At 36.8% G+C, this 14,739-nt stretch overlaps 1 protein-coding gene across 1 annotated transcript in view; it reads right to left on the bottom strand.

Annotated features, from left to right (window-relative positions):
• Positions 1-8,512: 8,512 nt before the first annotated feature.
• The window catches only part of RALA (RAS like proto-oncogene A), a 113,926-nt gene continuing 107,699 nt past the window's right edge, over positions 8,513-14,739 (bottom strand). Inside the window, exon 5 of the mRNA XM_037056527.1 lies at positions 8,513-10,508. Coding sequence (XP_036912422.1) covers positions 10,386-10,508 — 123 coding nt within the window. The 3' untranslated portion in view covers positions 8,513-10,385. The remainder of the gene's footprint in view (positions 10,509-14,739) is intronic.

The raw sequence follows: 14,739 nt of genomic DNA on the forward strand, positions 1-14,739 counted from the left end.
AATTAAAAAATGGGCAAAGGACTTGAACAGACATTTCTCCAAGGAGGACATACAGAGGATCCAGAGACACATGAAAAGATGCTCGATATCACTAGCTATCAGAGAGATGCAAATTAAAACCACAATGAGATACCACTTTACACCAGTCAGAATGGCTATCAGAAACAAAGAAACAAACAACAAGTGCTGGAGAGGTTGTGGGGAAAAGGGGACCCTGGTCCACTGTTGGTGGGATAGCAAACTGGTACAACCACTATGGAAAACAGTATGGAATTTTCTAAGAAAACGAAAAATGGACGTGCCTTTTGACCCAGCAATTCCACTGCTAGGAGTATATCCTAAGAACCCTGAAACACCAATCCAAAAGAACCTATGCACCCCGATGTTCATAGCAGCACAATTTACAATAGCCAAGAGTTGGAAGCAACCTAAATGCCCATCAGTGGATGACTGGATCAAAAAACTATGGTACATTTACACAATGGAATTCTATGCTGCAGAAAGGAAGAAGAAACTACTACCCTTTGCAACATCATGGATGGAGCTGGAAAGCATTATGCTGAGCGAAATAAGCCAGACAGTGAAAGACAAATACCATATGATATCACCTTTAACAGGAATGTAAACAACAAAACATTCAAGCAAGCAAAATGTAACCAAAGACACTGAAATACAGAACGTGCTGACAGGGTCCAGAGGGTAGAGGGGAGGGAAGCATAGAGTAAAATGGGATGGACTCACATGAATAAGTATGAAGGACACATGGACAATAACTAAGATGGGGGGCAGAGATGGGAGGGGGGTGGGGAGCACTGGGGGGGTGTAGGGCTGGGAATACAAGAAAGAAAACTGTACTTGAACAAAAGTTAAATAAATTAAAAAAAATAAAGTTGTATAATTAACTCTCAAAAAAAAAGTGCAGTCAGAATTGAGACCCACAGGGATTAAGAGTAATCTATTTTAAAAAAACATGAGTGTGTGTGTGTATATATGTGTGTGTGTATATGTATATATCTTTATTAAACATTTTTTATGATCTCACCTTTAAGTAGAATCTAATCAATAAAAGAAACAAGCAAGCAAAATTTAAACAGAGACATTGGAATTAAGGACAATCTGACAGTAACCAGAGGGGAGGTAGGAGGAGATAATGGGGTCAGGGAAGTGTTTTCAGGAACAACTATAAAGAGTGATCTTTAAGTCCTCATTCACTAGCTGTATCCCTTGTGCTGGAAAAGGCACTAGGCACAGGAAATTCAAAAGTGAGTAAGAGTCAGTCTCTGTCTTCAAATGGCCTGTGGAACTGGAAGTTGCTTTGTTTCTTATCAAAGACTGGTCTGGAAAGAGCCTCTGTGCACCCACCTCAGATTTGTGGTTTGTACCAGGGCTGGCTGGCTGAGTTTGACTATTCAGAGCTGAACTGCGTTTAACAAGCCAGCCTTGGAAGATAAAGAACTTTGGGTCACCTGGAGGCCTAAGAGCAGCTTGACCCTTCCAGGTACTCCACATTTTAGATCACCCTGTCAGGCCTAGGAACCGTAGGAGAGGCCTGCCAGTTTGACCTGGACTAACTATTGGCATTCTGAGTTGGAGGGAGGTCATTGGAGCCTCCACTCTTGTAGCCAGTTGGGCAGAAGAAGCACAGGTAACAACCTGAGCTTGTGATCAGCCTCTGAAATCAAGAGCATTCTTGTGGGAATGAACACTTAGCCTGTGAAATCTGATGCTGTCTCTTGGTAGATAGTGTTAGAACTGAGTTGAATTGTAGGACACCCAGCTGGTGTCATAGAGCATTGCCAGGTGGTATGGGGGGAACCTCACACACACACACACACACACACAGTGGAACTACGGTATAGAACCCAAATAAGTGGAATTCCTGGGTCATATGAAAACTCTGTTTAGCATTTTCAGGAGCTGCTAGACTGTTTTCCAAAGCAGGTGTACTATTTTACAGACTCACCAGCCATGTATGAGGATTCTAATTTCATCACATCTTTACCAAGACTTGTTATTATCTATCTTTTTGACTATAGCCATCCTAGTAGGTGTGCAATAGGATCGGTTGGTTTTGATTCGCATTTCCCTAATGTCTAAAGATGTTGAGCATCATTTCATGTGCTTATTAACTAACCATTTGCATATCTTCTTTGAAAAAAATGTCTGTTTGAATTCTTTGCCCATTTTGAAATTGGGTTATTTGTCTTTTTATTATTGAGTTGTGAAAAGTTTTTCATATAATCTAGATACCAGACTCATCGGATGTGTGATTTCCAAATATTTTCTCCCATTCTGTATGTTGCCTTGGTATTTTCTTGGTTGCATTCTTTTGAAGCACAGATGTTTTTAATTTTGATGAAGCTTAATTAATCTGCTTTTCTCTTTCTTTCTTTGCCTAATCTCAGGTACTAAAGATTTATTTCTATATTATTTTTTAAAGAGTTTTGTAGTTTTAGCTTTTACATTTAAGTCAGTGAGTCATTTTGAGTTAATTTTTTGAATTCATTTCTGAGTCCAACTTAATTTGGACATCCAGAATTAAGATGTGGATATCCAGTTGTTACAGCACCATTTTGAGTTGTAACAGACACTTCTTTGGTGAAGTGTCTGTTAAAGTCGTAGGCCCATTTTTTAATTGATTTGCTTTCTCATCATTGAGCTTTAAGAGTTCTTTGTATATTTGTTGAAAATCTATCAACTATAAGTGTTAAGAATTTGTTTCTGAACTCTTAATTCTATTCCATTGGTCTATTTGTCTGTTCTTATGATAGTACCTCACAGTCTTGATTAGTTTAGCTTTGTAATAGGTTTTGAAATCAGAACATTGTTCTTTTTCAAGATTGTTTTGGCCATTAAGAATCTCTTGAATTTCTATATGCATTTTAGGATCAGTTAATAAATTTCTGCAAAAAATCATTAGGGATTTTGATAAAGATGATGTTGAATGTATTGATAATTTGGGGGAGTACCTATAGCCATTTTGGCAGTATTAAATCTTCTAATTCATGAGCATATGATGTCTATTTATTTAGGTCATTCTTTTTTCAACATTTTAAAAGTTTTTAGACTATGAGTTTTGCACTTCTTTTGTTAAATTTATTCCTAAGTATTTCATTCTTTTCTCACTATTGTATATAAAATTACTTTTCTTAATTTCATTATCAGATTGTTCATTGCTACTGTATAGAAATACAATGAATTTTTGTACATTGACATTGTACTCTGTAACCTTTCTCTACTTGCTTATTAATTCTAATAGTTTTTCATGGATTCCCTAGGATTTTTTTAAATATACAGATTGTGTCATCTGCAAAAAAAGTTTCCCACCCCTACATTTAAAAAAATACTTTACCTTTTAGAGTTTTGGGTTTGCTGCAAAATTGAGAGAAAATTACTGAGATTCCCCATGTACTCCCTGCCCTTCCTCCCTTATGAATATTTCCCACCAGAATTGTACACGTTACAATTGATAAACGTACACTGTCTATTATTATCACACAGAGTGCATAGTTAACATTAGGGCTCACTCTCAGTGTTGCACATTCTGTGGGTTTGGACAAATTTATGATGTGCATCCACCACTCAAGTGGCATATAGAGTAGTTTCACTGCCCTTTGAGTCCTCTGTGCTCTGCCTATTCATTCCTCCCTCCTCTAAGCCCAGACAACCACTGATCCTTTCACTGTCTCCATAGTTTTACCTTTTCCAAAACATCAGATAGTTGGAATTATATAGTGTGTAGCTTTTTCAGATTGGTTCTTTCACTTAATATGCATTTAAGTTTTCTTCATGTCCTTTCATGGCTTGATACTCATTTCTTTTTAGTGTTAAATAATATTCCATTGTCTGGATACACCACAGTTCATTCATACATTCACTTATTGGAAGACATTTTGGTTGCTTCCAGGTTTTGGCAATTATGAATAAAGCTGCTATAAACATCCATATGTAGGTGTTTGTATAAATACATGTTTTCAGCTTCTTTGGGCAAATACAAGGAGCATTATTGCTGGAACATATGGTAAGAGCATAATTTAGTTTTGTAAGAAAAGTGGCTGTTTCATTTTGTATTACTATTAGCAATAAATGAGAGATCTTTTTTTTTTTTTTTGCTCCACATTCTCGCTAGCACTTGGTGGTGTCAGTGTTCTGTATTTTGACCATTGTAATAGGTGTGTAGCAATATCGCCTCATTGTTTTAATTTGAATTTCCTTGATGACATATGATGGGGAATATCTTTCATATGCTTATTTGCCATCTGTATATCTTCTTTGGTGAAGTGTCTGTTAAAGTCGTAGGCCCATTTTTTAATTGATTTGCTTTCTCATCGTTGAGCTTTAAGAGTTCTTTGTATATTTTATATTATGGCTTTTCTTCATATAAATGTCTTTTGAAAACATTTTCTCTCAGTATATGGTTTGTCTTTTCATTCTCTTGACAGTGTCTTTCATAGAGCTGAATATTAAAATTTTAATGTAGTCCAGGTTATCAATTCCTTCTTTCACAGATTGTGGCTTCAGTGTCATAGCTAAAAATTCATCACCAAACCAAGGTCATCTATGGTTCTCCTGTGTAATCTTCTAAATCTTCTAGGAGGTTTATAGTTTTGCATTTTGTGTTTAGTCTATGGTTCATTCTGAATTATTGTAAAAGGTATAAGGTATGTGCCTAGATTTTTTTTGCATGTGAATGTCCAGTTGTTTCAGTGTTACTTTCTGAAGGAACTGTCTTTCTTCCATCATATTGCCTTCACCCATTTGTCAAAAATCATTTATGTAAGTAGTACATGGATGCATTCATGTACTACTTATAAAAATCGTAGTTTAGTGCTGCAAATTCTTTTTTTAAAATTTATTTAATTATTTTTCAAGTACAGTTTTCTAAAGCTGCAAATTCTTTCCTATTCCACTATTGTATATAAAATTACTTTTCTTAATTTCATTATCAGATTGTTCATCCCAGCGGTAAACATTTTTATGTATTTGAGATATATCTAAATACTTTTCTCAAGATATAAAAACTCAAAATATCTATGGTGCCATTTGTAAATGTGTTTTTAAAACAGGTTATATTGTTTGTATCACAGTGTAAAATGCACTTGACTCAAGAATATTTCAGAGATCTCTATGCTGGCAATTTTCAATCTTCTCATGAGACACATGAGAACTAATTGCTAAAATTCTGCAGCACAGCAAAAATATATTTTTTGCAAATCTGACAAAAATATAGGTAAATTTTGATTCATTCACACTGAATGACTACTGTTGTATTGGCTGTTGTAATTTTTTTTATTTGACAATCTAAGGAAAGAGAGGTCAGTGTCCCTGACTAAATAGTCAGATAGCATGTTTTAAAATTTTTTTGTGGTGCCACAGTTGGAAATCGCTGCTCTATGCTGATAAACATCTCTAGTCTGTTCCTTCAAACTATGTAGTAATCAGTGCATTGTGTAACTGTGGCATTTTGTTTAGCCATTCCTCTGTTCTTAGACATCTAGGTAGTTCTTACTATTCCTCCAGCAAACAGTGCTACAATGAACCACACCTTGTACATGATTCTGGAAACATGGGCAACTGTTTCTTTAGAGATACAGATAAATGGAATTTTGTGATTAAGGTATGTACTTTTTATATTTTAACAGATCCTGCCAAGTTGCCCTCCAAGATGTGTGTTTCCCCATTCCTTGGCCATCAAACACAAATCTATTGAATATAATTCCCACCATTTTGCATCCCAGTTGTACACCAACTACACAGAGGAATATATGAGATGGGCTTTGACCAAAAGTGGGGTTTAGACACGTTGTTGGTGAGGGTAAGGTGGGCAGAAAAAACACTTACTGTCTTCTGTGTCATAGGCCACATGCTTTCAGTTCATCTCTATCAGCAATGGTCATTGACCAGAGGAGCCTAGGGAGATATGAAGACTAAGTTTCTGAGAAAACTGGTGAAATCTAATAAAGTATGTTAACTAGTTGTATTGTACCAATGTTCATTTATTAGTTGTGACAAGTGTACCCTGGTTATGTCAATGTTAGTAGTAATTGGAAGAAAGATATGCAGGAACTCTTTGTATAACCTTTGTAACTTTTCTGTAAATCTAAAATTATTTCAACACAAAAACTTATAAAAGATGAACATGTAATAAAATAACAATATGTAGACCACATTTTGATCCCAACTCAAACAGTATTTACGGGCAAAGTGATACAATTTCTTGGGGTTACTTTAAAATGCTCTAGGAAAAAACTGGAGAAAATGATGAAAACAATTGGCAAAATGTTGGTACATATTGAAATTGGGTGAAAGTTGCATGAGGGGTCTATTATAATATTCTCTCTACTCTTGTGAATAACTAATTTTTTTCACAATAAAAGTTAAATAGGTAACACTGCTCCATGAATGTGACTCAGTGACTCCCCACTTTTTAATCTCAGGACTTTTTTCGCACTTTGAATAGCAAGTCCTGCGTTGTTTCACACTATTCACAGAACCTTTCGTCTTTCTGGTCTGAAGGCATTACTTATTTTTTAATCTCTGCACCAACCCTATTCGCCCCAACAAACACTTGTTGAGCATTAATGTGTACCAGGCCCTGTGCTACCCAGAAGGCATGATTTGCAAAAGCAGACATTGTAGCTAACATCATGAATTTACAGTTGGGGGGCACAAATATTAAGTACTTGTGCCAGTAAATATAACTGCTATTAAAAGTGTTATGTGAGAGGACTCTGGCATCCATGATAAAGTTTAGTCCATAAGCAGAGTTTGCAGATTTAACTCTCAGAGGTGCAGCCTGGAATTCCTTACACTTCCATATAGGCATTCTTTCAGAAGTCTGCTCCTTTCCCTCAACAAGACTTGACTCTTATTTTTTGGCTTCCCCGCTCCCTCTCTATGCTCCAAAATGGAATTTTGGTGAAGACTGAGAATACAAATGACCAAACCTCCCTTGTTGTCCATCCATTTATATGCAGTAGTCCACCATAGCTGCAGCATGGTAGCTGGAGCAAAGGAATGCTGCCTCTTCACTGATGTTGCAGAAAAAGCACTCTAAGGCCACGTTACAGCTCTGCACAAGGTTCTCCCTCCCAGCACTTGCTTTATTAGCAACCAGGCTGTGAGCATGAGTGGCCTCTTTTCCATTCACAGTGACCTCTGCAAACTTTCCGAAGACAACCATTAAGCAGCCACGGCCTTGGGGAAGCCTTGGTATATCCCACCTTAACACAGGCTACTGACCAATTCCAGTCTCTGCTCTGCTTCTCCGTCACTGTGCAGTGATAGAGCACGGACTTGGGAGCCAGAATACTTCACTTTCAATTCCAGTTAATCATTACTAGCTTTGTGACCTGGGCAAGTTATTCAACTGCTCTTTGTCTGTGTCCCAACTGCAAAATAAGGATTAGGCAGCACCTTCAAAGGCTTGATATTAAACTTAAATGTATACAGACACAGCATCTTGATATTGGATGCACTGTGTGCTTGCTGCCATTGTTAGGGTTGAAAGTCCAAAGACGGGGCCTATCCCAGAGTAAAGAAACCTATCTTCATTTCCTCTCCTTATGCATGGGGCCCCTAACTCATGTTTGTCCTTCACCTGAATTCTTTGATTCCCACCAGTGCCCACAGCAGGCAGTCCCTAAGAATGTAGTGAAAACTAATGGCAGGAATGAAGGCCTCTATGAACTCAACACTCCTGACTTCCAAAGTAATTTGCTAAAAGGAGATTTCTAATACTGGGTTAAATAAAAAGGATTATTACTTTGAAAAGTTCAAAGGAACTTTTGGTAAATGTTTTTAGCTTTACTTTTAATGTAGTAATACAAAGTTGCCAAATTTTAAGCTTTATATCCTTGTCAAAAACTTTTGAGACATGACATTTTAATTCAGTTTGAGAGAAAACTTCATACTTCTTATTGGTGTTAAAAATGAGTCCATACAGTGAGGTTAAAATTATGGCAATTATAATTTAAATGTGCTTGTTGTGGCACTGCTTATGAGTTAAGAAATTAAAATGAACGGACTTTTGAAAGGCTGTGCTCAATATTGGACCAACTGTTCCTAACACACAGGCTATTTGCTGGTTCATTAAGACACTATTTCTCACCAGACCCTGAATGAGAAAGAGAATGGCCTAAAGTTTGGTGAAATGGCAACAGGGTGGTAACTCCTGCCTCAATTTGGAAATTAAGTAGTCTCTGGGGAGCATTCTGATTAGAAAATAAGTAAAAGCTGCCACTCTATTCATTCTAGAGTTTAGTAGTATAGTAAAAGTAATGTACACATCTGTGACTTTTGTGATGGTGTAAGAATATCTCCATGGAACTGTGCACATGGGACTCTTCCATCTACACCTGAGCAACGATAATACTGTTATTTAGGGAATCTGGTGTTATACAAAAGAAGGACCTAAACTGATAGCTCAAAAGATTTAGTTGTTTTTCAATATCTGGTAAAGATACCTGAATTTTACACGTCATATTGTAAACATCAAGTAACACCATCAACATTTTTTTAAAAAGGAAGTTTATTGGTCTTTATAATGGCTCAAATTGCAAATAAAGCAATTGGGTAGTGGCATCAGCCTAAGACATGTCATGTGTCTTTGTCAGCTGGCTTCATAGCACCTCAGTACCCAGGAGAGGAAAGGTCTCAAAGAAAAGTAACAATGTTAGTGGTTAGGACCCCTGGTTAAATAAGACCACAATAAGCACACATGGAGAACGCTGGGCCTGTGGAGCCAGTGTTACATTGGTCCTTTAATTCTGCACATGGTGTAGCCCGTGAAAAAGACGAAATGAAAGATGTACACCTTCAAACCCTTTAAAGACAAATATTTAACATGACAAGCGAGGTGTATTATCTAAAGAGTTGAGGTTCTAAAAAGCCTATTTTTGTTTACTTTACATACACATCTGTGACCTGTAATGCCTGAACACATCTTTGACTTATTGAAATTAGGACTGAACAAAAACAAAAACAAAAACAAAAACAAAGCAAGAAAAAAAGTGAGAAAGAAAAACTCTGAATCAACTGTCTTAGCTCCATTCCCAAGAAGAAAACAAAACTCTGTCAGTGGTGGATTTCCACCGAAACTATATACCCAAATAGCGCGCTAGAATGCTTCTAGTGGGTGCCCCACACAATGGTGACACAGGCCTAATGTTTGGCCTGTGTACACTGAACATATTTTCTGTACTATATTCACGTTTGATTGCTCGATGTTAACTTGAGGGTAAATGTAGCTACAGTGTTATTCATTATGAACACAGATGACAAATACTAATAATTTCCATAGAGCCAAACTAATCTCATGAGTATGAATTCAAAAATTAACAGGTTGCAAGTATGAATACTTTCCCAAAGTATTCTAGTGCAAAATGCACTAGTACTGTTGATGTTTTTCCTGTTCCTGCTCCAAAGAGATCAAAATGCCTATCACTCGCAGAGAGGGATTCCAGGGACTAGCATCTTGAAGAAAACAAAACTGTGTAATTGCTATAAGGTGTCGAAACCTTATAGTCTAAAATTATCTTACAAGTATATGCTGGCCCTTCATTTTAAAGCATGGTTTATAGTTAATTAAAAGGAATCAGGAGCTCTGGAACCTTATTTTGAAGAATCAGAGTATGGCACACATTTGAAATTTGGACAAATTCCTAGAGGAGAGTTATTTCTTGAGAATCTTCTGTATGAAAGTTGTACTCCTTACTAGGTATATTCTCTCACCAGGACACATGTGACAATAGGCCCATATGCCAGTGAGGACACACCTGGAATTATGTAACTGGGTATATTTTAGTTCCTAAATTAAGGCATATTCAAAAATTTCCATGTGCAAATTTACACCACTTTTCTAAGTTAATCACCAGGCAATTAATGCAGGTTCACAGATAAATTACTCTCAATTTAACTATATGCAATAATCATGCCAGTAACTTTTCTTCTATATTTTGCATAATAATGGTTTTAAAAAAGTGGTACAGTTTAACAATTATCATGTTCACAATTGTCATTTTCAAGGCAGCAGAAGACCAAGACATTTCTAAATGATATAAAATAGCCTTTCCTCCCATTCTCCTTTCCCAGCACACCCCTTTAACAATTTAAGAAAGACTGCCCTCAAAACACAAGCTTATATATTACATTCAGAACTGTGATAATGTAGGCAATTATGAAGTAAGTTGAACTTTGCTTCCTGGTGAAGCCACATTAATTTGTTTTGAGTGAATCTGACTTTCAGTGCAGTTCCAATTCATGCTTTTAGTGATACACAATTTCCAAAATGTTAAAGTAATTTCAGTCAATTGAGCCTTCAATGGCAATGCTTATAAATTATATTTATTAGTATGGTCAAGATAAGAAAGGAGTTTAGGCTTTGATTATAAAATGCAGCATCTTTCTCTGATTCTCTTGGCTAAACTTTTCCTCTTCTTTTTTCCATTTTTTTCTTTGCTATCTTCCATCTTTCTGGCTCGAATTTCCCTCATTAAATCAAAAAATACCTAGAGAGAAGAAAAAAGGGTAAGCTTGGTACTTCTCAAAATCATAGCAGTAGACTTTGGACATAATATAAGAATAAATATTTAAGAGCTCCTGTTTGAGGAATATAGGGAGACGAAAACACAAAACTGAAGACTACTCTTCTAAGTATAGTGAGAAAATTGGGAATTTTTTTGTTCATGTAATATAACCTGATCTTTCCATTACAAATTCTAAGATAAAACTTTAAATAGCACTACAAGTGATGACAGTTCCAAAGATAAAACTCAATGGATTACAACTGAATTATGAAAAAGCCTAATATGGAACACTTTGCAGATTTTAAAAAGACCATGTGCATCTATATGTAATGACATGGAACAAAGTACAAGAACTTTTTTGTCATACGATTTCAAAAGCAAACCACAGAAACTGTCAATCTACATACACAGAAATAATATATATATATTTAAAACATAAATACACTATACATTTATATACTACATACTGTGAAAATACTATTTTATACAGGGCAAAAACAAGCAAACACAAACTCTCCCTTAGATTCTGTATGCCTGCCTATAAATGCAGGCAACCAACTGGGAAGATACATGTATTAGCAGTGGTTACCTACAAACAGGAAGGGGAGGGAAGTGGAATCTGGGTGAAGTGTGATTCACTTTTTCCTCTGTATTATGAATTATTCTTTACACAGTAAGCCTATATAAATGTACAATAAAAAAAACTTTTCACAGGGTGGATTTAAAATCTGCCTCTTTGAAGTATCTACCCAATGGTCTATGGTCTATGGTCTAATGGAATCCAGGTGAGGATAGGCATCTTGTAAGGAGCTAATATCTATCTGCTTTCTGCAACAAAACGTGTTATCTTCCCATTTAACAAAAGGAGACAATGTTGACACTTATGACCCCAGAAAATCTGTTATCAGGCTTACAGTAGTGGATGACATACAATATAGGATATACCAATCACTATTTTGAGTAAAATAGTGAGGAAAGAACATGGGCACCAGAGTTGGCCACTCCAAGCCCTGTGAACTTGAATCAGGCAGGTACTCTCTACACACGTCAATTTCTTCATCTAAAAAGTGAGCATGAGAACAGTATTTATGCCTCATAGTGTTTAAGATAAAGTTGTTAGCTCTTGCCACAGTGCCTGGTTCTTGTAAGCAATAATGAATACTAGCTCTTGTAACATTATTTCCTCAGCAAAAACCAAAAACAAACGGAAAAAAACATAACCTAATTCTAGAAATTGAATAGTAGTGGCAGGTTACTTTTAATTAGCCATTGAAGTGCTTTATCTGGTAGCCACTCTTCAGATTGTAGCAGTACCTAAAATGATGGTTTTCAGTACAAACTTGTACCTCAGTTTAGAAGTAGCCTCATTTAATGTTATTCTGCTTTGGAGAGGTGACCACTGACTGCAGACTGTATTTTCCAAAACTGGCCATAGCAATACTTTCTGCGAGCTTTTCCCGAATCCCTCCACTCTCCATCAAGAGGTGGAGTCTATTCTCCTTCCTGAACCTGGGTAGAAATCTGTGGCTACCCCTATCAATGAAATGAGGTGGAAATGAGGCTAGGTCATAAAAAGATGATGTATTTTCTGCCTGGCTCTTACTCACTTATGACAGTTGCCCTTGGAAGGCACTTTGCTACCCTGTTGTAGAGGAAGCCTAAAAGCACACACAAACAGGTCACACAGAGAGGAATGGAGTTATCCCGGCACAACAACAGCCAGCATCTACTAGCTAAACCAGACATGGGTGAACAAGCTTTTAAAACCAAAGTTTAGAAACTTCCAGTCCCTAGACTTCAAGCTTTTTGGCTGAGGCACCAGACACTGTGGAGCTAAGACAAGCCATGCCCACTGTGCCAAATTCATGGCCCACAGACTATGTAAGCATAATAAATGGTCTCACTGATCAAGTTTTTGGAGTGTATTTTATTACAGAGCCATAGTATAGACTTAAAGGTATAGACTTATACCTTTAACTTTTCTTTTGAAAAGTAATATGTGTATATGGCAAAAAATTCAAACACAAAAGTCCAAAAGGGTATTCACAGTGAAAAAAGCATATACCTGTGACAATTCTCTGGCAACTACAGGTACTAGATTCTTACATATCCCCTGACACATTATGTGTGATGAGTATTTAAAAACACAGATGGCAGCAAACTAGACACTGTTTTGCACTTTGTTTTTTTCATTACTTTATGTTAAAGATTTTTTAATATGCCAGTATATTTAGGTCTACTTTTATTTCTTTTAAAGAGTTGCATAGTACCTCATTATAAGGACATAATGTAATTTAAATCAGTCCATTATAGGAAACTAGATATATCATCTTTTTCTTCTACAGAGAATGCTTCAAAGATTACCAATGAACATATATTTATGTGCAAATTTTCTGTGTAATAAAATTTTAGAACTCAAATTGTTAGAGTCATAATTTTAATAGATGACAGTCAAACTGCCCTTCCACAAACACGAATGTTTCTGTTTTTCTATACTCTATCCAACAGTATATTAGCAACCTGTTGCTTTCTTCCAATGTGACACGTAAAAAAATGTCATATTTTAAAATTGCACTTCCTTTTTTATAAGAGAGACTAAGCAAGCCTCTTTTCAAGTGTACAAGTAATTTGCATTTCTTTTTTGTGACACACCTGTTTAAAGGTTTTGACGATTCTTCCCTGGGTGGTTGTTTTTTTCTTACTGTCCCATAAGAGCCCTGATAATGTGCACCACCATACCTTCCAAGGGCCCTGGTACTAGCAGATGACACTGCAAGGACTGCTAGGAGGACGGTTTCATAGGTGGGACGGTTACTGTTCGCCCATCCTCCCTACTCCCTCTAGTTCCAGTATGATTTATAGTCTGTTCTACAACCTGCTCAAGACATCAGGAGGAAACAAAGTATACGAGGATATTATATATGCTGATGTTATGACAGTGTTCAATGTTGCCTTTCAAAACCCCAAACATACAACCTTAACACATATTTCCATTAATACTTTAAAAAGTATGTGCCATAACTTTAGAGAAAACTGGTGTACTGAGTAGAAATTTTTAACATTTTTTTTTGTACAGATATCTTGGACCATAGCAATCTGATGACATGACTAGAAAAATTCCCTCTCAGAAATGCTTAGGCTGTGTCCCATGGATTTTGGGTTGTTGTGTTTTCATTTCCATTTTTCTCAGGGTATTTTTGATTTCTCCCTTGACCTTGTTGTTGACCCACCCATTGTCTAATGGCATGTTAATTAGCTTCCACATGTTTGTGTGTTTTTTGGTTTTCTTCTTGTAATTGATTTCTAGATCTATATAATTTCAATATTCTTGACTTTGCTGGGACTTGTTTTGTGGCCTAGCATGAGCTCTATCCTACAAAGTGTTTTATGTGCACTTAGACTGTTTGTTTAGTTGCTTTGGGGTGAAATGCTCTAACATATTAATTAAATCAAATCTATCTAGTCTTATCATGTCAAAAAATTTCATCAGTTTAGAACAGTAATGACAGTTTTAAGACTTTCAGCTCAGTGAATTGAGTGCGGGCCTTTGAACCAGATGATCGCGGTTCGATTCCCAGTCAGGGCACAAGCCTGGGTTGCAGGCCAGTTCCCAGCAGGGAATGCACAAGAAGCAACCATACATTGATGTTTCTCTTCCTCTCTCCTTCCCTTCCCCTCTACAGACAAACAAATAAAATATTAAAAAAAAGACTTTCAGTAAATAAACAAAAGAATGTCTAATATTTTTAACCTAATGACTTCTGGATCAGGGCTGTGACTCTATAAGCACAAGCAGATGAGTTCACTAAAACTTGAGGCCACCTAGAACGGTGCTGTTAGTCAGCAAGCTTCACAGGCCCACAGTCTCTGCTCCCTGTGAGATAAGAAGTATGCAAATTCTCAGGTCCCACTCCAGACCAGATGAATCAAAATCTCTGCGGGGCAAGACCCAAGAATTGGTTTATCAAGCTTTGTAGACACTCCATTGGAGCCTAGATGGTTGGAGACTGATAAAGAAACCCACCCCTCCCAGGTCTCTAAGCACCTGTGCTGCTTCAGCCCAACAGGCAGTGCTTCCTAAACACTGAAGATAGTCTCTGGCAAATTCATCCCAGGACGAAATGCCACTGGGAAGGCTCCTGGGAATGAAGTAATGGTCCCCAGGAAAGGCCAATCTGAACAAAGTGGGAACCTAAGGAAAGGGGGTAGATGG

The sequence above is a fragment of the Sturnira hondurensis genome, unplaced genomic scaffold, assembly GCF_014824575.4.
Source record: "Sturnira hondurensis isolate 20B ecotype Veracruz unplaced genomic scaffold, ASM1482457v3 Scaffold0008992, whole genome shotgun sequence".
NCBI classification, from domain to species: Eukaryota; Metazoa; Chordata; class Mammalia; order Chiroptera; family Phyllostomidae; genus Sturnira; species Sturnira hondurensis.